This window comes from Labrus mixtus, chromosome 7 (assembly GCF_963584025.1).
Source record: "Labrus mixtus chromosome 7, fLabMix1.1, whole genome shotgun sequence".
Classification (NCBI taxonomy): domain Eukaryota; kingdom Metazoa; phylum Chordata; class Actinopteri; order Labriformes; family Labridae; genus Labrus; species Labrus mixtus.
Window position 1 is genome coordinate 6185333 of NC_083618.1, and position 24160 is coordinate 6209492.

A 24160-nucleotide genomic window follows, 5' to 3' on the forward strand; every position below is an offset into this window, starting at 1 on the left:
GGAGCTGCCTGCCACTGGTAGCCCTGCTGTCCCCCAGCTCCCTCCGGCTCAGAGCTCAGCGCTGGTGCTGGCGCTGGAGAGGCAGCGGCTCAGCTTCCACAGATTTATCATAGCTCACAAAGCAGCCCGTCTGAAAGCAGAGGCTCTCATTCGCAGAGGAGCAGCCCCCCCCCCCCCCGGCGGGCTAACCCCTGGGCACACTGACCCGACACATTCACATATCAGAGAGGCAGACAGAAACAGTTTGAGAAAGACTTGCACTTGGATGTGTGTCTGCGAGAGAAAAAATGGATTTGGAAAGCATGGGAGCAGAAAGTAGCACGCTCGTACAAACGGCTAAGAAAAAAAAGTTTTGACTGTGATGATATGCAATGTGGCTGAAAAGAGAGAAAAACAGGAGGAATCCAAGTCAATCTAGACAGTGATGATTGAGAAATATTAGGTTGTTGTTTGGAAAGCTTCACCATTGCATTCAATAAGTTAATGACTTTCCAGGAATGGGGAAAGAACTGCTTTCAATGGTCAAACTGCATGGAGATACAGAAAGAGGAACTGGCTATTATTTCAGTGTATCTAACAGAAGCATGTATAACTGCATCTTTTGACAGAGGTTTTGCAAAACACATTCATAATATTGTCTTCCATTTAAAACAGCTTGTAAAGATAAATAATCTGAAAAATAAGACAGAGAAAGAAAATATTCACAATGAATGGAAATAACACAAAGACAACTCGTCCTCCTTGTTTGAACATTTTATGGGCCTCCTTTTAGTGAACATAAGAGATGTCACAGTCTGAATATGTGAGATCTGAGATATCTAACTTTGAAGGCTGATATTGGAAAAAGTCTTCTGGACAAAAAGGAAAAGAGTCGGGTGATTCACATTTTGCTACTTCATATTGATCCAAGCTGTATGTAAGCATGGCTCGATTCTATGAGCTATTTTGACCAATACCTAATCAGGGCAAATGGAGAATGATTTTTTCTTTTTCATCTACTTCAAGTGTCAGACATTTAACAAAATGCTCCACCTTCAATTTCATGTGACATCCACAGCAAAGGATGAGAGATATCTAGAAAAACAAAACATTCCCAAACGGTTTCAGCTAGTGCAAATATCTTACATGAATTTTTAATATGCTGTTATGTTCTTACACTGAAATTCCTAATTAGAACTGCAAAATGAGCCACGCAAAACAGTCTTTATGTTTGTGACTTGACCCACAAGAGCAATTTTGATGCTAATTTGCTATTTGCTAGTTATCAGCTGCTATCGCTTTCATTTCTCCCAGATCATCTCTTAAATATCTCCAGTAGAAGCTCTACATAGACAACAGGTTTGAGCTGTGGAATACAGCACATCTGACACTCATCCACAAACGCTTTGTTGAAATATATTCTTAAAAATGCTAATTCTGTGTTTGAAATCGACCCCTGATCATTCCATACTCTGTCCATCATTTATAAATATGAGTACATTAGAGTCCAGATGTACCCTGGATGTCCATGATTGTAGGCCGTTGGTCTCACAAACAAGCATACTGTGTATGCTTTATGTGTGGCTCCACTTAGCCAAGTGAACATAGTTTGTGAAGAGTGCATTCTTTTTTATTCCATTGTTTTGTGATGGATGGCCTGACAGCGGTCCTTTTCCTTGATATTTTTCCCACTGTACAGTAAATATGTGTGAGTCATCCATCTCTTCCACATGGAGAGTTTCAGGTTTCCTTGTGCCTCGCTGGCTCTCTTGCTATCGTGTGACCTAAAAAAGAAACCGTACAACAGATAAGAGAAGTGTCAGTGTCAGGGAGACATCTAATTACACAAAGTGACTCTGCTTCTTGCTTAACAGTTTCCATTTGAAAAGATCCAAGCCTTCGTGTCCTTTTTCTTTGATTGGAAATATTTGTTTTGTTACCCTAGCTGTCTGACTGATTGCATGGACAAACTGCTAGAGCTGGATTTCACATGTCTGCAAGCTGTAATGGTTTGTTTACATTTGGGCAGTAAGTTGAAGGCGTGTAATTGGAACTGTATAGAGTTTGTTTTCCATCAACAAATCTCATCCAATATGCATTTATAAAGAACAGCAATGCTTGTTTATTTAATGATTTCATGTTTTTTCATTCCTGAAATGCTGCAACAAATGTACTATAAAGAAAGATGTTTGTAATGGGACATGTGCAAATATGTATCTTGAGGTGCAGCATCTTTGCTGTTCCTTGTTAAATAGAATTACAGTGCCTTGGTCAGGCAAACTATGCATCTTTCTACTGCACACCTACACTGTGTGGGAGTGAAAACAGATGGACAGATACAGATCATCATGGTGAATGAGACGCTGAGGTGGTGAAAGGAGGCCATGGGTAGAAAGAGAGAGATGCAGGATAAAGACAAGAAAGAAACAGAGGGAGCGAGGTTGCAGGGCCGTTTGAGCGGTTGCCAGGGAATCGATGTGTCATTGCAACTATCTTCAGTGACATCTGCCATCAAGTCTCCAAGTAACTGCTCCCTGGTCCCAAAGCACCTTGCAAATGCACAATTAATGTCCACTGATGCAGTCAGCCATTGGCTCCTCATTTCTCCCTCAGCTGATCGACCAGTCAGACAGGGTGGAAGAAAAGGAGAGAAGAAGAAGAAGAGAGACGGCAGTGTGTAACAGAATGAGGATAATTGCCCCTATAGGTCCCAAGGTTGGTGTTAGGCCCAGGGTCATTAATTCTACTGCCTGTGACTGAGCCCAGCAGGACCTCTGTTCCTCAGTCTATCCCACTCACCAATTTAATTATGACTCTTAATTGTAGCGCCTCTGTGGAAGGCCCTCGCCATAATGCATTCTAATGAATGCGACAGATGTTGTGCTGTTATGCCATCTCTCGAGCAATTACTCTTATGGCGCCTGCATCGCTTCCTCTACAACTTGTTCATTTTTTTTTCATGTTTCACCTGTAAATAAACTGCAGCTGCTCCATCCAACTACAGACACTGTTGTATGTACATACACACACCCCTGTCGTCAGTCCCGCAAATTAACTTTCACACCTCAACAGCTTACAAAGGGCCGTGGAGGACCTTCATTTAAATCAATTTGTCTCATCTGAAACTCAGTCAGTTAACATGGCCTCACACACAGGTTGTTTATGGTATACAGAGTGTAAAGAGGGCCTGTGATTTCGCCATTGGCTGAGCATGTACAAGGGCAGATTAACAATTAGACTCATTGTTGGGACTTGTTTGTTGATGAGCTCCGTATTGTTCTTGAAAGTATTTTTTTTAATGTTTGAAATAGTGATTTAATTAGACCACATTCTTTTGTAGGTATTTCAAAGAGCCGAGCAGCTTTTGTGCTGAAGATCATCTTTAATTTTCTCTGTAAGCTCCTTTGAATTCTTCCTTTTACAGTCAAATAAATGACGAGACATAGCAGTAAGAGTGCTGTTTGTTTACCAGACACAAATTGAGCCAAGATGTTTCACACGGGGAAAAAATCAATTCAATTGAAGATCCTGCTCGATTATGGCTACATGAAATGTTAGTGAAGCTGGAAGATGCACTGTAGAGTATTCATCTATTATTCCGGGCCAAGGTGTGATTCTCAGGGGACTTTTTGTTTTGAACACTAATAAGGTTCTGTGCTTTGTTATTGCTTAGAAATTTAATTGGAATTGGCTTGATAAACAGTGACACTAAATGAGCACAGAACTAAAGCGCACACACAACAAATTAAAAAAATTAGAAAAGCAACAACAGATGCTCATCTTACCTTTGTGGTCTTTACTTTGTTGCCAGTGCTGCAGGACCAGCCGGTCAGGTCAGGCAGCACCTTACACTCCTCTCCGTCCATACACGGCTGCATCTGGCACCACCACTTCTGGGCTACTATGGAGGCTGGAGCAGCACATGGAGGGAAAAGAAGGACAGCAGGTTAGTGAGTAGAAGGTAAATAACGATGAGGAGAGCTGAATTAGTAACAAAGGATGGCAAAAGGCTACAATACAACGTCACCATTACCTTCACAATGATGTGAAACTGGACTTCATATCAACAGCCCAAATTAACTTTTTTATTCAAACATGGTAGCAAACCTCAGCTTATTTTTACAATGTTAATGCCCCACCGCTGTCCATGGTGCTGATCTTACTGCTGGGAGAATAACTAATACTGTAAACTACACTGGTGAAACACCCTGTTTTTTTTCTGTTGTATTCACTGTTATCTCTGAGCAGTCATGTGTGTTTTCATCTTAAACATGACAACTGTGATTTTTACAGGAGCTAGAATTTATATCAGCTACCTGTATTATTTGATATAGAATAATGTAATCTCTAATCATGGGACCTAAAAACTGGTGTAGAGCATCAATTCTGACATAAGCAAAAAAGAATACAAAAAGTGAAATGGGGAAAAAGCAGAAGATATACTACTTAGGCAGCAATGACTATTATAATTGAAGTATTTGGATAAAACAATGGGACTAACTAATCCAAGAAGTGAGTTACTTTCTAACTTTTAGTAATATGAATGAAATGACAGCTTTCACCTAACTTCTCCTTTGTTTCTGTTAAGATAAGAATAACACAAGGCACATAATTTTGGCGATAAGTATTATTCAGTAACTCAGTCTGTAGGGACCTGGGTTGGAAACCGGAAAGCCCCACTCTGACATTTCTCCATTAATGCCCATAGGTCCAGGCAGGTGTGTATTTCACTCCTATATGTGTGAGTAGCATGTCTCTCAATAACATCTGTTATACACTAAATACTTATTATGTAAAAATCAAATTACTTAACAAAGGGAGAAAGAGCAGAGTTGGGATAAAGCAATGCTATCTATTGAAACAGACATGCTCTCATGTATTTAGGACAACAGACCGTATGTTCTAATATATAATTAATAAAACCCTTTCTGAAACCCAGTCTCCTGCATATTATGCATGAAGGTAAACAAATTTGAGTGTGGTCTTTTTAGTATCAGTGCATCTTAATTTTAAAAAATACAAAGTGATCATTTCTTGTATATCTGTGTGAAAGAAGGCACAGCTTCAGAACTGGACCTGTTCTACAGCTAATCAAGTGTTAAGACCCCAAGTTTTCTCATGCCTTAGCAGCTGACACTCAAATCTCGCAGATCATCTGACCCACTGTCTAGACAGCAGACAGCCCGACAGTTGAGAATAACTCAATCCCCTCTCTCCTAACTCATCATCCATCCACCCTTCTGTCTCAAGTGTGGACGCAGGGAGGAATAAAAGAGTGCACATTTCTCCAACTTCATTAAACTGGTGGATTGATGATGTTTTGAAATATGTATTTTTTTATCTTCAGTGGCGATTGTTTCCAACAAAGAGAGGAGATATGAGATGGCATTGGCAGGGGGAAAAAAGACTTTCAACTGTGTAACACAACAGAAACATCTCTCAAGTATCGTGTAAGAAGAAAGAGAAAAGAAGGAGGAAGATATCGTTAAATAATAGGTGTTCACCGAGAAATAAATCTTTGTAGTGAGGGAAATGAGAAGTGGTTTGAACTAAGAGAGGCAGAGCTGGAGATCGGAAGGGAGACGAGAGGGTTTTTGAAGATGACTGCCACCAGGTCTAACAAAGAAAGGAGAAGATGAAACAAAGAGGACAGAGGGAAGGCGAGTTAAGAAACTGAAAATGAGTGGAGAATAGGCTGTACAAGTCCAAAGACACAGACAGGAAGATATGTAGAGAGAGGAAGAAACCCAACATGCCAAGTCACCACAACAATACAGCAAACACTGGGCATAATGTAGAACACATTGTTATGATGCATGAGCTCAGTGGCAGCGAGTGGTTCTAAAAACCAATGGCTGTGTAATGCTCGTTAATGTGGCCATTATGGTGTCGACGACCGTGCTTTACACTGCGAGAGTGTTATTTAGAGCTAATGGGCATGGCCTGTGAGTGCTATTATGGAGTTAGTCTTCACTGCAGTTTATCTCATGTTGTATTGGGAGGGCGGGTCAGGTGTGACACACGGGCAACTGCCTGTCAAGTCAGACATTAACAGTCGCTGGGGTAAGGCCTGTGATGTCATGCATGGTTTAGATGTTGGACAGCACTTACAGACAGGTCTCCACAGGTCAATGATAAAGAGATTACAGAGGTACTTAGTGTGTCTGTAGTAGTTCATTCTGACATCATCACCTCTGGGACTTTTTTCTACGCCCCACTTATAGTAAATGCGGAAGCGGTAGGTAGGTTCTAGTTTGGCAGGATGTGATGCCTTCAGGGTAAGCTATTGTACAGATGGCCTACTGCCAATACATTTAGGCTCTTTTGCATTTCACACAGGCAGTTTTTCTTGATACTACCAATGACCGCTTCAAACTAAAAACCATTACAGTTCAGACACCATAAATCTTGTCCCTAGCCCACATTCTAAATCCACATTCAGGTGTCCGGTTATATAGATGTGGTTTGAACAAAGTACAATACAGTCCTTATATCACTCATTCATCATTTGTAATATTGTGTCATCTGTACAATAAACGAAGTATAAGGTACAAACTTTAAATTCAGGTCAAACATAGAAAACTGTCTTTAATCACAAATTGTCAGATTTCAAACTTTAGTTTCTGAACTACATCAGGTTAATAAGTAAACTCTAAAGACACAAGTAGTTTGAATCTGTTGTTTTTGTCATGGAGCAAATCTATTTGTTTCCAACTTTTTTTCCCCACAGTCCTTTGGCTATGCTTTGCTAATGGTATCCTGACTGAAGGGTTATATTTACTCTACAGAAATGCAAGTTTAATGAATCTTCAAACTGCATAAAAAAAGTGCAAATCAGCACATTTGCCAACATTTTGAACTATTCATTTTTATGACTTTCTGCTTCGTCTCACCAACACTTTCCAATGACCTAAATACACAAGTTGGTCATTATTCACGGTGACACTGGCAAATGCTTAAAGGGCATAAAAGCCTTGAAAAGCGGTAACACCTCAAATGGTTGAGCCAATAATATATTTTCGGCTTTCCTCCTCCGCACTTACCGGCTTGTTAAAGCTTCCCCAAAATGTTGATCGAGTAAATGTGAGAATGACTCACTAACGATTCATTTAAACTAGAACACGATGCATACAATCCAGGAAACATGTGTATAACACATGGAGTACCTCTATTCTGATTGCATCAGTCCCATTAACACATTCAGAAAGTGAAAATGCTAATTAAAAAGGTTTACAGCTCGTACATTTCATCACAGTACCTCTCAGCTCATTACAAAAGAATCAGTGCTCAAAATGGTTTCCTTTTAAGTTCTCTCAAACTTTCAGCGCAGGCAGCACAGCTGAGGGCAAACGTCTAGACACAGCTTTGCTTTGGGTGCAGGTGATTAGGCAACACGAGGGACTGAGGCGATGTTATTCCCCAAGTTCTCTTATACTCTATGGGGTTCTCTAAATAAGGTCTGCGGAGGTTCCACGCCACGAGGCTGCTTACAGCCCTGTCTCTGCTCCAACTGATCACTACACGTCAATCTAACACGAGCATGATAAATGTCACTCATCGTTATGCCAGTTGTGGATGCAGCTTTTTATTTTTGTTTGTGTATGAGAGCGAGGATGTCAGCTTCTATGAGCCAACACAGCTGCTATCTATTTCGTCCTGCTTTGCCTTGTGGATTGTCATTGTAATGTTTGTGACATCAAGTGGACAAAAGTGAAACTGCAGGCTCCACTTGTTTATTCTCTGACTTTTACATGATCACAAAACTTGTTTATTGTTTAAGAAACCTGCAACAAAGCATAAAGCCAACGTATGTTAATTTATGCACTTAGCACTTTGAGAATGTGTGCTGTACTCCTGTACTTTTGCATAAGCTTGACAGCATCTCTTTAGGTTAGGTGGTGGTGGGGCTGAGGTGTGTATCATTTTTACCACAAACAAACAAACACAACGATTAAGGTCGCACCACGCTGTGTTTTGGTATAGCTCAAATGCATGTTCAAGGGTCTTCCTTCCCCGTCATCCCTTTCATCTCAAGTTATTATAGCCATGTGAAAGAATAATAGATCATCCATTGATGTATGAGCCCAATTCAATCTGGACGTCTCCCATTGTATCATTCAGACGTGGCTTGTTTGATGTACAGCAGGGCATGCTAATACAATCTGGGCACTCATGCGTACGTCTGCAGGAGTATTTCCCATTAATACTTCACAAAGGCACTCACTCAATGGAGCAACACAAAGTGCAATAGGTAGTTTACTCTCACTTTGCATCTGCGTGTGTTTGTCTTTCTATACGTGTAGAGCCTGCTGTGCACATATGGAGCCCTTTGGGTGTTTTTTGTGTACATGTGTGCATTCCCCCACAGTGCAGTGTTAGGCGTAAAAGCAAAATCACAGACCATCCTGTGGCCCTGCTCCCTGACCATTAATATTTAAAGAGAGTATGATGCACCTTCACACACATACACACAAACACACAAACACACACACACTCAAACAGACATGTACAATAGCCGAGGCACAAAGAAGAAGTTTGGGATGGACCCAGAGGTATGGATACCCTAAGGCATTGTAACTGTTCCACTCAGTGATCCTGCAGTGTATACGCAGTTGGAGAGGAGCATCCATCTCTTTCTAGAATGATTTACTAACACACTGTATCTCTGTTGGCACAGCTCACACAGCAATGCCAACACACCCAGATACGCTTGACGAGGAAAACAAAAGTGGAAAAACGGACAGAAAATGATAATGCACGGTGAAGGGTTGCAAACACGGAGAGGAGATTTTTAAAAATAATGACAGAAGCGTGACATTATGGAGCAGATTTTCCAGTAAACAACAGCAGGTAGATGTGTTTGAAACACTTAACTACATTTATCTGGCCGGTAATGAAACAGTCACAGAGTGCAACAAATCAAACACCAAACTGATTCCACCATTTTTACGAGGTTTCTACGGTCTCTGACTGTCTCCATAACTGACACGATTTTACAAAAGGTGAGTGTTGGAGTCCTTTTTTTACCTCCTTTTTTGAACTCAGTAAACTCCAGAGTGGGTTATCACATGTCCTCTAAATCTAGTCCGTCTAAAGGTTGCAGTTACTACTTAGTATTCAGATTGACATCGTTTAACCAGAGCTTAACAAGCCGGCAAAACTAAATGTGTTCATGTTTTATGAATAACATTGAAATGCTCCTTTAATGTTATGTCATCAATAATTAAACTCTTCTAAAGACAAAAAAATAAAGATAACTTTTTCCACTGTTTTATACATTATATGTATGGTACAATTTAAATAATTACATATTTCTTATCTTAAAGAATATGAAGAGAAAAAAGGTGTGTCTCATTAATGGTGAAAAAAAACAAAACTCTTGTCATATGTTGTTGAATGGAGTTGACTTGAATAGTTAGTCTCACAGTAGTGGGTCCAACATAGAGCAGCCAGTAATGGGCCTGCTGCCATTTACTCCTCTTTCAGTCATCATCAATAATGTAACTCCATTTACTCTACAGCTTCTCTACAAAGGCTGCTACTGCGAGGAGTTTGTCTCTTTCCATCAGTGCTCAAGCCTAAAAGGTGAGAGTAGAATGTGTGTGTGTGTGTGTGTGTGTGTGTGTGTGTGTGTGTGTGTATGGTGTGTGTGTGTCTATTACAGTGTTTGGTGGGGTGAGATATTTTGTAACAGTGACTCAGAGGTCAAGCGTGACTCACGAGGTTAGAGCTGCTGATTGCTGGATTCGTACATGAGAGGTGTGAGGAGAGATCTGCAGAGGAAATTAGAAAACCTCATGACTGGTGTGATGGAGGCACAAAGCTGTGTGTGTGCGTGTGTGTGTGTGAGAGAGAGAGTGAGAGGAAAGAGAAGTTGGTCCAACAAAAGAGAGTTTAGCATTGTTTGACTTTGAGTAAAAACTGTCAGTTTTTTATCTCTCCTCATCAGTGTAATTCATGGTGATTAACAAACTATAGTGTCGAAGCAAACAAAAGAACAAAAGCATCTTTTAGAATTAACCTATTCTAAAAGGTTATCGAAGTTTCACATGATCCTTTATTTATCCCAACTTCCATTACAAAGCCAATCATCTTTGCTATGGTTCCCTGATTTTATCATTACGAAGCAATTGTTCCCTCCTCGGAACTCATCAAAGAGGGTTAAACAACAAATCTACTCTTTCATTGGGAGAAAATAGTGCTGAAATGAACTTGCAGGTACGCCTGTAACAGAGCTATTTAAATGGGAAAAGCACCGTCTACTGGCCACATCCAGGAACAGCAACTGAGTGATGGTGGGGGAGTTTGGTGGATGGTTGTGATTTCTAAATACGGAGGTTGCTCCGACAGTTTGAGTACATGCCTGAAGCACAGAAAGTCAGATATGACTCAGAAGAGTTGCTTATTTCATTTTCAATAAAACAACATGACTCATAAAACTAAGAAATGAGTGAAACATAATGCAGGTGCAGGGCTCACATAAACAACTAATCTAAGCAAGTGTTTTTATTAGGAAATTATTGTTAACAGCAAAGACCTTTCTGATATGATATTCGATCTAATAGCTAAATTAGACTCCAAGCTCAAAGGACTTGATTATGAACAGTATTTGGGGAGTTTTAGACGTCTACTACAGACTACTCTGATTTTTTTCCTCTTTATTATAATTAATTTGCCACATCAGGGCGATGATGTGAAGGTCTTCATTAATAATATTCAAACCAAAGACAGAAAATCAACAATCTGAGATACAAACATCACCTCATCTTTGCCTGCACAGTTCCTCAAAAGTCTGCATTTTGTCTGCAATGTATCAGTCAGTCAGATCTGTGTGAGTGGGTTCAGTCTCAATCACCCCCACCCCTCTGTTAACTGACCTTAACAGTTTGACTAACCTCTGAGCTTCGGAGGAGAGGCACTTGTTCTTCTCTCATATGGGAACACTATGTATTTTTGCTCTGGTAGGAGGCTAATACAGCGTGATTGGATCGACTTGGCTGACACTGTGTGTGTGTGTTTGTGATCTCAGCAGAGCGTCAGTGGATGATAGGGGTCAGTGACACTGCTTGTTTCTTGCTGGGCAGGAGCTCGCAGAGCAGAAAAGCGTCTGGAAATAAGGTCTATGAAAACGACCCGAAGCTTTCATCTGTCTATCATCAACACACTCCCACACAGCGCGCATGTAGAGGCACAAACACACTGTACACTATGAACAGCAGAATGACTTGATGTAGGCTTTTATCCTGCAACTTCTTTTTTTGCATAGGCTTGATTTATCATATTGTTTATACTTCATTATTATCACAGCTTGAAAGTAATAAAAAATAAATGTGGTTCTTAGTCTCCATGGGGTCAATGTCCTCACTTTTGAAAAGAGACTATAAGAAAATCGTATTCATAACGGCCTCAACTAGATATTAAATGGAGAGCTGTGCCAAACAAAATCAAGCCTTTTAACTGTAGTGCACAGTTAAAGTCTCAAGGCAGAGGTAGTCATGGTCGAAAGCTGTCTTATATGTGGTTCTTCTATCATATAACACAGGATGAATAAAGAGGCTAGAGGTGACTGGGCTTCTATTTCCTGCTTTAGATACTTGAACCTCACATGTTACACAGTTTCTTGTAGACATGATGAAACACAAACTGTGGGACTAAAGGCTTAGATATGCTGTTAGATGTCATGGCTTTCCTGTACAGAAAGCTGCAGTGTATGTCTTTAGAAATAAGGTTTAAATCATTATTACTTATTCATATGATTACAAAAAACAGGGGACCTCAAGGGACTCTTTTCATCATCTCATATCTCAAAAGCTCTTCTTTCTTTTGATATTGGCTCATCCTCTTCCTGTCTCACCCCTTTGAGCCTTTCTTCTTCCTTTAGCTTTTCTGAGAATGTCAGAAACACCAGGTATCACTTTCTTCCATCAGTGTTTCCTGTTCTTAACCACCTTTAGAAGGTTTAGCTCAGCTAGTCTTTAACAGATGAACAGTGTCTCCCTTTGTCTGCCGTAAAACAATCAATCATCACACCCAATCTAGCCTTGCAGCAATCTAACATAAAGTGCAACCTATGAATCTTTCTGCGGTTGACTCGTTTATTTATGTTACTAAATTAATCTGGAAATGATTTGTTTTAGGAGGAAGGTTGAATGTAGCACGTTTAATGATGCAGGGAGATAAAAGACAACCTCTTTGACCCTGACTGTTTCAGCACAGCGTCAATCATTACATAAACATGCTGTGCAGCTCAGAGCTGTCCAAACCTATGAACAAATATTTCCTAAATATTAACAAAGTTTTGCAGACTGTCAGGCACCTTGCCACCGGGTTGTGGGAAAGTGTTCAAAAGGGATGCAGAGGATATCTCAAATATTGTCTTTGTTTTAAACTTGCATGATTTTTGGCTTGAATATCACTCTGACTTCAGTTGTGATCTCGCTACAGTGAAATCTTGCAGCTGGTATATGCAGAAGATGTACATAGATTAAATAATGTAAATACTACATGAGGAACATTTCAAAGAAAAACAGAGAGATTATGATGAAAACTTCTGTCTTCTGTTAAAAAAAAAATCTCATGCGAGTTTCCATAAATGAAGATGACAGCCCGTTCTTTACATGATTATTTATATGATAAGGTGGTGAAGTTTTTACCTTCCACACAGGAGGGTCTGGCGTTGGTGGTGCCAGCGACCTGCCCAGGAAAGCAGGAACACTTGACGGTTTGAGAGCGCTCCTCAATCTTATTCTTGTTACAGCAGCGATGGTTAGCCACCACCTCACACGTCCCCTGCTTCACCTGGTACGAGACTGAGACAGAGAGAGGAAAAAAAACAGAAAGGGTTATTTTTTTTTTAGCTAGAAATTCTTCCATTTGTAATATGGCTTATTGGTGTTTACTCCAAAACAATTGAGTTTAAATTCAAATTATTTTGAGCCGCAAAAACAATCAAAAATACACCACAACAGCTCATCAGAGGATTAAACAAATCTGCAGAATTATTTGCTTTTGTATAAACTCTTTAATTTATTCCCGTCTCACACTCTCGCATTCACGAGTAAACACTCTTTAGCGATACTTTGCTTTTATTCTCAGCCCAGTGCCCTCATTAACTCAGAGACAGAAGCGGCTCTAATGCTATCACTGTGAGCAGGAGGGGGTATGGGGGGATTTTGAATACATCTTTTCATCTTTACTCTGTATGACATAATAGGCTACTATATATAAGGAGAGAACACACCTGTAAATTATGTCAAGGACAAATGTGGTAGTGCGAGACACATAGAGTTTGGGACTGAATCTCTGTGTTTATGTGAGGAAGTAGAAACAGAAACCTTTGCACTGTCATCCACACATCTTCACATATGTATTCAGCCTGTGTTTATTCCTGTTTCTGGTAGTTATATTTATACGAAGATAATTGTTATCTACCTGTCATCTTCAACACACAAACAACATCTTATCTCAATTGATTATCTTGACACTTCCGGGGGGACTTTGGTCCGCTTAATTAACACATTGTCTTGACAATAATTAGACAGAAGGGCGCGCTTAACTTAACAAACCTTTCTCCCCAGTGGCTTTATATGAATGTGAGTGTGAAGTTACTGAAACCATGCGCTTTGAATCTGAATGATTTAGCCTCAAACACTTGGTTATCCTAATTGTTCATATGGGATCTGTGTTTTGTTAGTTAGAATATCGATTAAAAGACAAACGCGGCTTCATGCCCATTTTAGACTCTTGCAGGGACAGGTAAGCGCAGACCGCTGAAGCATGTGTTGGTGTATAGTGTGTTCATGCAGAATACAGCAGTGTGTGGGTGCTGCAAGGATAGTGTGTGAATAGGCTTATGTAAATGTAATGCAGTGTGTTCTGCATAATGTGTATGCTAATGTTACATTTCACTCGGCACATTAAACCCATGAACCTCTTAGGAGGAGGGTTTTGTAGCCACCTAAAAGAAAACCTGTCGAGCGCAAATGTTGCGTAAAATGTTTAGTATATCTAATCTTCGCTCATGGCTTCTGAACAGATACCAGCTGCCTTATCTTTTCGCTCCCAAAGCTTGTCGCGCACTCCTGAGAGTCTCTGGCATGGTTTCCCGAGCAAAGCAAACCCTGCTGGCGACATTACTACCTATAAGCCTCTTTACAGCCCTGGAAAACCCTTGGTTATACTGTACCATAAGCCCAGATTTCGTTTATGTACGTGACTTTACCCAGACTCCAAAACTTTTCACGCTCAGCTGAATGAGATTTGCAGGCAGACAGAAATACACACACACACACACACACACAGAGCTGTACACACAAAAACACAGCATGCAGACACACACACACACACACACACACACACACACACACACACACACTGCAGAGGGTTCCATTTCTGCAGGCCATGGCCTCTCTCATCCTTTCTGATTTAAAGTTTGTTTGTTCTCTTCTCCAGAGAGCCCCATCAATGATCCCGGGCTCTCTGAGGGCGCCCCTCCGCTATCATCCCTCCACTTTCATTTCCCTCACTCCTCTGGCTGAGGCTCTCATGAGGCTGAAGCAGCTGCCATATAACCTCCTCACACACGCACATCAACACACTCATGCATGCACAAGCACATAAAACTCATATCTACTGATAAGAACCTCAGATTTAATAAAACGGCAAAGAGTGGAATAAGAACTATCTGTGCAGCTGTAATTAGAATAATCAGAATGAAAGCACAGAGTAGCAATGTAAATTAATGAAAGTCTAATTCAAACACCATCAACTTGCCTTTGTTTTAATCAGACCCGCGCCCTCTCTGATTATTATTACTCTGTACTGAGAATTAATTCTATTGTTAGCGCCGAGCGGAGACTTGGTGAGTCAATCGGCTGCCCTCATCTCAGAAACAGGCAGCTTGTTAGTGAGAAGGAAAGAGAGGGAGAGAGAGAGAGAGAGAGAGAGAGAGAGGGAGAGGGAGTCAAACAGGTGGAGGAGAAGTGGTGTCAGAGAACAAAGAGTGGATCGCCTCCTGCTAGCGTAATGAGGTCAGCAGGTTCACAGGTCTCCTCTCTTTAGTGCTTAAATCAGGCCTGGGCTGAGGCTGTTTGTATTTAAATCTGTAAAGCTTTAAGGGTTTCCATGCAGTGGAGGTTAAACCCACCTGAACTTCATTTATGCAACTTTTTTTGTGTCCATCAAACTTGGTATGATAATTAAACCTTAAAAAGTGTGAATTCAGCCTCTCATAGGGCTTCATACGGAGAAGTCAAGCCCACATTTCTGATTTCTGTTTTCAAGGTTAAAAGACTTCAGTTTTTCTTCAGCACCAATGATAATGTGCTGGACAAGACCAATACACCTGAATAATCTGTGCAAACTTCAGCATAAGTAGATTGATTCCACAACATAGACAGTGCTGTATTTTATTTTTTTAAATTATATTTCAGTGTTTCAGTTTCAGCTCTTTTTTAGCACAAATGTACTTCTGTTTAAGAATACAGAGTTCAGACAAAATCAATAGAAAGAGTGACAGTTGAGCTTAAAAAGAAAACCACTCTGGTTGCCAACTAACAAAAAGCTACACCCAATTTTGTGTCTTGTAGCAATGCTCCTCCTGGATTCTCATAATGTAATGTTGGATATTGTAGAGCATGAATTGACAAATGTTCCTGCTGTGTTAGTTGTGTCTGACAGAACACAGATGTAGCTGAGGCCTTGCATATTTGCTTTTACAAGAATAAGTTAAGCTAAGCTTGCAACAACCCTATGTGGTCGTGTATGTAACAAGCCGCTTTTAAAGATAAAGATAAAGATAAAGATAAACTTTATTGATCCCCCGTGGGGGAAATGTGTGCATTACAGCAGCTCCAGAAAACAGGGGACGGGAATATAATTATTAAAAATAAAAATATAAGTATTTAATTAATAGAAGAATTTTGGGCTGAATCCTAAAGTTAGTAAACTAACACCGATCATGCCAACGTGGATCGAGATGCCAAACAAGAGATGGACCAATGTTGCTAAGTCAGGCTGCCAGCTAAGGTCAAAATGAAAGTTTTTTTATAGTTTTCAAATATAAAGTGTTCCTTACTGATCTACAAGCTGACGTTTATACGTAATTTTCTGCCGTCAATTGCAGATTAAGACCCTAGCATTTTAAAAACTGAGTTCTCAGGAGTCATGTTGTTTCTGCAGGGTCTTCAATTCCCCATCCTAATGTCCTTGTAATAAAATACATTGGAGAGACTTTTTAACAGATTTTATACTACCAGCTATGTTTTATTCCTGGTCAAATGTTAAGTGTATGATTTTCTACTAATGTTGAATATGCCAAATGCAAATTATAGCCTGCTGATGTTTCACTCTTAGCTCTAAAGATAGTTGTGTCTGGAGTTTCTTCAGACTTCAATTTCTCCACAAGGGTGAATTTATTTTTTTACCATTCAAAGTGGATTTTATTCTCCCTCCTGATTTGTATTTTGTTTCAATTTGAATATCCTGTACAGATGTGTTGCAATGTCAGAGAAATAAGATCATGTGACCTCTGACCCTGCATAGGAATGACCCAAAGTTGATTAACAGCTAACCAAAGTCCATCCTTCTGAATTGAGACAGTAAAAAAAACAAGGACGAGTCCCAGACATCAGAAGTGGTCTTGAGTGCAGACTGAGGTACTGCAGCTTGGCTGTGAGCCCTCTCAGTTTTGTCTTCCTCCCAGTTCAGAGAGCTGCTGCCTCTCGCCCCTCATCTGCTTAAGATTCATGTGCGGAGCAGTCAGCCTCCAGCTATAAACACATAATAACAGTGTATCTAATGTCTCAGTGTTGCCTCTAAACCATTTTGTTATGGCCGTTTCAATGTAATAGAGCCCTGCAAACGCTGAGATGAAAAGACTTCTCGAGCACAGCTAAATGCTTCTATCCCCGCGACAGGCAGAAGGGGAGGCAAGGAGGTGGGGGGTGGCAACAGTAGCTGGGCAGCCAACAAACCTAGATACCTTGAACTGATGGGTTAGTCAGGCGATTGATGTAGTCTGACAGACACGGGCAGGCAGGAGCATTGTGCAATTTATCAAAAAGCTGTGTCTTTCCCCTGTCAATACCTGGCAAGCATGTCTGTCACTGTGAAAGGCCAGATATCTCGCAAAATCTGTCGGAGGCGGCAAAGTCGATGTAGAGGGGACACACTACAGGACCAGAGTCGTAAGTTTCAAAAGAGTAAGAAATGATTAGTTAGGTGGAACAAGATGGGGAGACATGTGGGAGCTCTTCACATAGAATTTCTATTGGATCAACATATTTATTTATAGGTTGCAGTATCCCTTTCTTCATTTGCCATATAAGATCACTCACTGCCCCTCTTCACCCTCCTTCACTGTCCTCACTTGGTCCCTCTCCTCCTCACCCAGACCCTACACATCCCATCAATCGCTCTGACATTATCAGCATTTAACAGGCCCAAAGGCTTTATGGTAATTAGCGTAACAGGTCCCTGGTACGTCTGAATACTCCTTCGCAACAAATCTATTCCTAATAAAAAAGAACCTGCTCTCTACGGCCATGCCCTGCTGTGTTTTTTTTTTAAGGAGACATCTTAAAAGCAGCCTTAGATAAGAACACACAAACGGCTGTATCTGACACTTAAATATTAATGGTTGCAGATGCACACAGTTGTGTTTTCAAAAAGCTTGCTTAATTCTAAGTGCATGAGTATGAGATTAACCTTGACAGACACTATTGTCATGGAGAAAGAGCATGAGACAGCGAGGGCACCCAAGGTCCCTTAATACTTCATGAATTCATGCAGAAATGTATCTTTCTTAGAATTTAAAATATCACTTCAACCACGGATTAGCAGTATGGCACTGAAGCCGAAAGAAAATTGGTTGTGTTTGTATAAACAAGCTGTGGAAAGTTGCCATAAACACTATTAGATTTTGCAGAATGAAGTATATCACTTTTGAAAGTGACTGACTGAACTGCTGGTCCAAGATAATCAAATTTCTGGCGTTCAAGCAAGAAAAGAAAAAAGGGGCATATGAGATATTTTTGCATGAAATTTAATTATCAGAATACAGGAGAATGTGGCACAGAGCTCTGAAAGCATGATCAATCATTTCACCAGCAAAAAATGCACTTTGAATAAGAGAGCATTTTAAGTCGGAGTGACTAATTATTTGTGTAGGATTACCTTGACAGCTCCTGGAATGCTATATCTTGTGCGACCTGTTTATAAATTTCTCAGTGTAATTGCGGTGAAATACAGTTTAAGAGTAAATAGTTAAGCATAAAAAATCATAAGGGCTGAGCCGAGGTATTTTTCGCTTTCATAATTTGTCACACCGTCTGGATCTATTTGTGAGAGGGCCAACAGTGAAAATGGCTGTAAGTATACTGTGTACTTTCATTGATAGTTTTTATGCTCTGAATGTGAATAATATGTCATTGAGTTTAGATATGGTCACAATGAGGGCAAAGTTTAGAGTTTGCATTTTATTTGCATTCGTGTAGTAGGGTTGCCCATCATCCTGTATTAGCAGAGACATCCTGTGTTCCAAACTAAATTGATTTGATTTGTCTCCAGCAGGATGCCCCTTGTCCCATATTTACATTGCTTTTATGTAATCACTAGATGACACCTTACTGATATAGAGCAGATCATCAGACACAGCCACGTTCATGCACAGATCACGTCCGTAAAATGACACCTGTCATCCAATCACATTCATCATATATACGTATATGCAGCATCTAAAGTGCTGGAATAAGTTCATAGTTTATATAAATCAGTTGCCTTGGGGAGCATCAGTGCAGATAAAAGTATGGATAAAGAGATGAGGTCAGCCTAACACATCATGCTCCTAAAGAGATAATCAAGAATCAATGTATATCAGAGCATTTTTGTGACAAAAGACTGCTTGAAGATGTCAAGGGCAGTACGAAATATTTATAAAAAAGGGAACTTAGTTAGTCATATCTCTCTTTAAAACCCTTTTTTAGCTGTTTTTATTGTAAGATTCCAACCTGAGAATTATCTTTTTTTAATTTAATCAGTGTCCAGGGACTGTCTGAGGTCAATGGGGTTAAAGGGGTCCAAGTTAAGAGACACATTTATTTCCTCCATAATAATAGCCTCATTTTATCTTTAAGTAACACAATGACATAATGTAACTCTTGTGGTCAGTATATCATTCACTTGCTGAAATAAACAAATCTAAAATTATTCTCAGATGCTGGTCTGTGGTATCATTTGTCCGTTTAGGGGTGGTTTTGGGGATAAAATAGGTTTATTAATATAAAAAGTTTTAGCAATACATATCAAATTCACACTCCTTGCTTATACACAACATCCACACATCATAACTAAACCGTTGTGTCACTAAGCTCCAAAAATATATTTTAAAACATTGGCAACATTAATAGATGCAAGGTTTCTGCAGGTCAAATGAAACATAGGAGCCTTAATAAAATATACATACTTACAGAGGAGTATTTTTTGACCTCTAGAGCCATCATGTGGCAGTAAATGGTACATCACCAACTACACGGTTCAAGCATATGACTCGCTGACCTGCCAACAAAGCAGCAGTAAAAACACTTAGAACACGTAGAAAACACAGAAAATGTCTCCAGCAGTCTTAATGTAAAGCCAATTATTTTTTAGCCTCAAACAACTGTGTGTATATGTGTGTGTCATGTTGGTATTCACAGCCAACAGGTCCTAAACTTCCACCAATTAGAGTAAAACCTCTAATAAGAAAGTGTAGTCAGTTTGGGAGCGACTCATCTTGTTTCACAGCCAGAGAGAAATAAGAAGGGGGCGGGCATTCATGCTGACCTTCACAATACACAGGGCCTGCAATTAGCGGTGTCCCTGCCGTAAGCATGCTGCCTCCTCTCCATCAAAAGGAAACTAATACAATCACTTAGTGCACAGGCTGATGCTGGCAGCATTTCTGTGGCACGTAAAGGTCACTTTGCAAAACAGGAGCTGTGAGAGGACAGAAAAACCAAGAGATAATTAAGGAAATTGTCATAATTAAGAGCGAGGAAGAGGTGGCTTGGGAGGCCGTCGCTAACAAGTCAAGGCGCAACATGCTGTGACTCAGCACAACTGACCCTGCACAGCTCGATGAAATAATAAGAATGTCTCGGTCAGTCTTTGGCTGCCTGTTTCCAAGGGTTGAGGAAATTAACAACAGAGAGTAAATGTATTTTGTGGGCTTCATTTGCTCAGCACTGATGATGATTTTCTATCTTTTTTCATGGATTTATTGTTGAAAAAATGAAGTGCTGCTTTGGCTGGAGGGTTTACGCGATGCATATTAATGTAAGCCCTGGCAATTAAAAGCCTGAGGATTAGAAGTCAAGAGAGCCCTTATGGCCTATGGTCCTACATGAGACATGCTTCTTATTCTATAGCAAAACTATGTCACTAAGAATCAGGCCGCTTCAGAACAACAGCTCCATCCCTGAAAGCGCTCTGAAAATATCAGATCACACCCACACTGATCTATCTGTGTTGGCAGCTCATGACAGCTTAAGTGCCATTTGTATCTACACGGGCTCGATCAGTCAAACCGCGGTGTGTTTGCATCCAAGCCCAAAACGAGGTCCTGTCTAGATTACATTATGTCAAAGTCAAGCACGGGGGCGAATTGTCCTGGCTCAGACCCCCTCCTGCAGGATGGGGATGAGTCAGTCAGACACAGGCTTATGGAACATGTGTTGAACCCTCACAGTGGCAGTGTAATTAACCTCTCGTTGGACGGAGGGTGCAGAGCAAGACCTGGTGTACCTGTCGATCCCCGATGGTTACGGCTGCCAGCAGACAACGGGTCAACGCAGAGCATCAGAAAGGCAACGAGGAAGGCCACCTGCAAAGGCCAAGCTGACCTCCCCCACAGTTTCATCCTGGGAGAGAGAGAGAGGGGCAACGAGGGAAAAATAAGGGAAGTGGAGGACAAGGAAAGGGTATGAGAGGAGGTCCACATAAAGCCAGAAGGCAGAGGAGCGAGGCAAACAAAGAGTATTGCTTTTTCAACAGCAGAAACAATGTTTGAGGTGAGATACCAGAGGTCAAAGGAAAAGAACGACAAGCAGGAGAACACAGTTGACCTGAGGAAAATATTCTGCAGACACAAATATTGTCAGTAAATCTTACCAGCTAGATCTAAAAGTTTACTTTAGTGCCAATTTACAATCAAATAAAGATCAATTTGTACAATTTGGAAGAAGCCAATCAGATTAACATTTGGTTTGTGTTGGTTAAAGCGTAAAATAAAGCAGAGTCAATCTATATTTGTATGTGGATTAAAACCACAACTAATTGTAATTTATATTGTTGACTGTTACAACAATTATATTCTTGATTAAATGATTCATCATTTGTCAATTAAATGCCAAAAATGAATAAATCATCCATCACATCCCTTTCCTAGAGCAAAAAGTGTTTTCATTTAATTGTTGGACCAACATTCTCAAAGATAATCCATGACTAATATATATATATATATATATATGGTTAAAAAAACAGCTAGCATGTCTGCTAAATTAATCACTGAAACAATCAATTATGATGATGTTTGCTGATTAGTTTTCGGTGAAGCATTTCAGCTCTGTGGCTCTTTGGATGTTGATATCGATGAAATGACCTACTGATTAATGGAATAAATCAATCAACCAAAAATGAGCACTAAGCAGTTGTGGTACTTGATCAATCCTTTCAGATGCTTTCAGCATAATTGTTGGGTTTTGCATATTTTCAATATGTTTTCTGTTTTGTGTTAACTGTTCAAATATCTTTGAAAAACATCTTTTGTTTGCATTTTCTTGAGCAAATACAAAATGATTCAGACAAGTTGATAAGCAAGTTGATAATAATCATGCCCTCGTTCGATATTTATTCCTCCTTAATGTGAATCTGCACAGGCTATGGTCTGACCTGTTGGTCGTCTCTGTCTTCTCTGATCTCTCTTCCCCTCAGCAGCTCCTCTATGAACAGGGTGCACAGGCCATGGCTGCATCCAGTCACTGCTCAGCCATCCTCCTCCTCCTCTTCTACCTATTCCTCCTGCTTCTCCTTCTCCTCACCTCAAACAGAAGAAGCCCCTGGAGAGAAGAGGTACAAAGACAAAGGTCAGAGAGGCTCGCCTGCCCCGGGGTTCCTCAGTGGCCTCCAATGGCCTTGTATGACGGTCTACAGTAGAACACACACACACACACACACACACACACACACACACACACACACACACACACACACACACACACACACACACACACACAGTGGTAGAGATGTGAAGGCCTACATTCTGTCAGATCCATTGTTTACAATGGCTTCACCTACCCCCAGGCGGAATGTGATCCCCACTCTAGACATCACATGCAGCTCTTCCCATGTTTTTCTCCCTCACCTGCAAACACTCACACACACACACACACACACACACACACACACACACACACACACACACACACACAAACTCACTCATCAGTCTTTGACATACACACAAGGACTGACACATTACACATTAAAACAAGGTGCAACATTAAAAACATGCAACTCCATGAATCAATCATTTACAGCAAATCAAATATGAAACTCTCAATAAATGCAAGTTATTTCTCTACACACACACCCAAGCACACACACACTAACACTCACGCACTTGCAAAGTGTTTGCAAGGTAAATTCAAACAGTGTAGGATGACAGAATAAAGACTCCCTCATTACAGTTGAGTGACAACTTCTGATGCGTGTGCACTTCTTAATACAATCACACACACAGGCACAGAGTCAATTATCATCCCGGCAAAAGTGTGTGTGTCAACCAGTCTATGGTGTCAACACGGCTCTCTTGACAAAGGGACTTACTCTGCAATCTAAATGAAAGACAACAGATTCACATTACGACCAAAATGCTCTCCCCTCCTCGAACCTTCATTATTCATCATCACTCATTGATATGCAGCTCAGCCCGCTGCTGTGCTCAGGAACTTCCTAGGAGTGTGTGTCAGCTCTAACCAGGCCTGATACCTCTGCTCAGACAACAGTGTAGTGCCACTGCCCCCTGGTGGGAAACAAACGTACTGCAACATATGTGACGAGTGGAGAAAAGATACAGTACCATAGATACATGTGTATATTTTTAAGTTTCACTACTAAAGAGACAAATAGAAGGCCAGTAAAGAGAGTGTAAGTCACAGAGATGATGATCAAATAGAGATTCAGGTCAGAGAGAAAAAGTCAAGATCAGAGGAAGGCTGCATAAAAAAGACAAGGTGAAAAGATAAGAGAGGGAAATTTAGTGTGGATGAAAGAATCAACTATGGACAAATTTAGGAAAAAGGAAAATGAATGCATGAATTAAGTGTTGGTTTCAGTATAAATAAAATAATGTATTATTTAAGCAGACTGCTTCACAAATGTGTGAAAAGCAGTGTTTGCTTGAGTGCCTTTGTATATGCACTCCTGCAGAGATGCAAACAAGTTACAGCGCTCCGACAGTGAAACGAAGCTTTGCACTTGCATTGACATGGACAGCAATCAAACACTGGTGCCGGATGAATTTGCATTTGTGTGGATTTGTTTGAATATTTCTAACTGTGTGCCTTTGTGTGTGTAATGTGCCTTCTGTCAGCACGGTATGTGGAAGAATGTAAGGTGCATGTACTGTATGTGCAGTGGGATTAAGCATGCTGCATGGCAGCACAATGGCCCATTTCTTATTCTCTTTTTAAAGGCTGGGCTGTGGCATGCATTTTTATCAGCTTTATACACTGATACACATACACTCATTAAAAGAGCACACCTGTGTAGAATTTTCAGAGTGAGAATGTTTGTAGCCTCCAGATTTAGTTCAGTTTTGAGGGACAAAAAAACAAGCTATCAGTCACAGAAACGGTGTCGCCTCTACTGGGTCCAAAGTTCTGTGCGGATTGTGGCTTTATAACAGAGCCATGAATAGGGTAACGAGTAACAATAATAATAAACATTCTCATAAACACACATTTTACAGAACACTCGTGTTGCAGCGGTCTGAAATGTCCCTGTGAGCATTAATAAGGAAGCAGAGGTGTGAGGGGCTCAGGTGGTCATCAAAGCTCTGAGGAATTGTTGGACTTGGCAGCAGCAAGGACCCACGCGCACACATATACACACACATACATGTTACCAAGCGGAGCAGAGACATGCT

General features: G+C 40.5%; 1 protein-coding gene across 3 annotated transcripts; it reads right to left on the reverse strand.

Moving 5' to 3' along the window:
* Positions 1–740: 740 nt before the first annotated feature.
* On the reverse strand, positions 741–24160 carry tafa4b (TAFA chemokine like family member 4b). Of its 3 annotated transcripts, XM_061042337.1 has the most exons (7): positions 22417–24160; positions 21907–22378; positions 20761–20876; positions 12633–12788; positions 3765–3889; positions 2529–2592; positions 741–1763 (listed from the first exon to the last, which is right to left on the reverse strand). In XM_061042337.1, the coding sequence occupies exons 3-6, from the start codon at positions 20873–20875 to the stop codon at positions 2578–2580; spliced, it is 411 nt and encodes a 136-aa protein (XP_060898320.1). In that variant the 5' UTR covers position 20876; positions 21907–22378; positions 22417–24160; the 3' UTR covers positions 741–1763; positions 2529–2577. The 3 variants fall into 3 exon arrangements, with proteins under 3 accessions (XP_060898320.1, XP_060898322.1, XP_060898321.1); XM_061042339.1 differs by lacking the exon at positions 2529–2592 and having other exon boundaries at positions 22417–23149; XM_061042338.1 differs by lacking the exon at positions 22417–24160 and having other exon boundaries at positions 21907–22398.

What these genes read in the sequence shown, in the direction of transcription:
- tafa4b (XM_061042337.1), bottom strand. Translation starts at nt 20,875, where the DNA reads ATGAAACTGTGGGGGAGGTCAGCTTGGCCTTTGCAGGTGGCCTTCCTC. An exon ending in TAACCATCGGGGATCGACAG is followed by an intron (nt 12,789 to 20,760) that starts GTACACCAGGTC and finishes TCTCTGTCTCAG; the next exon opens with TCTCGTACCAGGTGAAGCAG. An exon ending in CAGACCCTCCTGTGTGGAAG is followed by an intron (nt 3,890 to 12,632) that starts GTAAAAACTTCA and finishes GTGCTGCTCCAG; the next exon opens with CCTCCATAGTAGCCCAGAAG.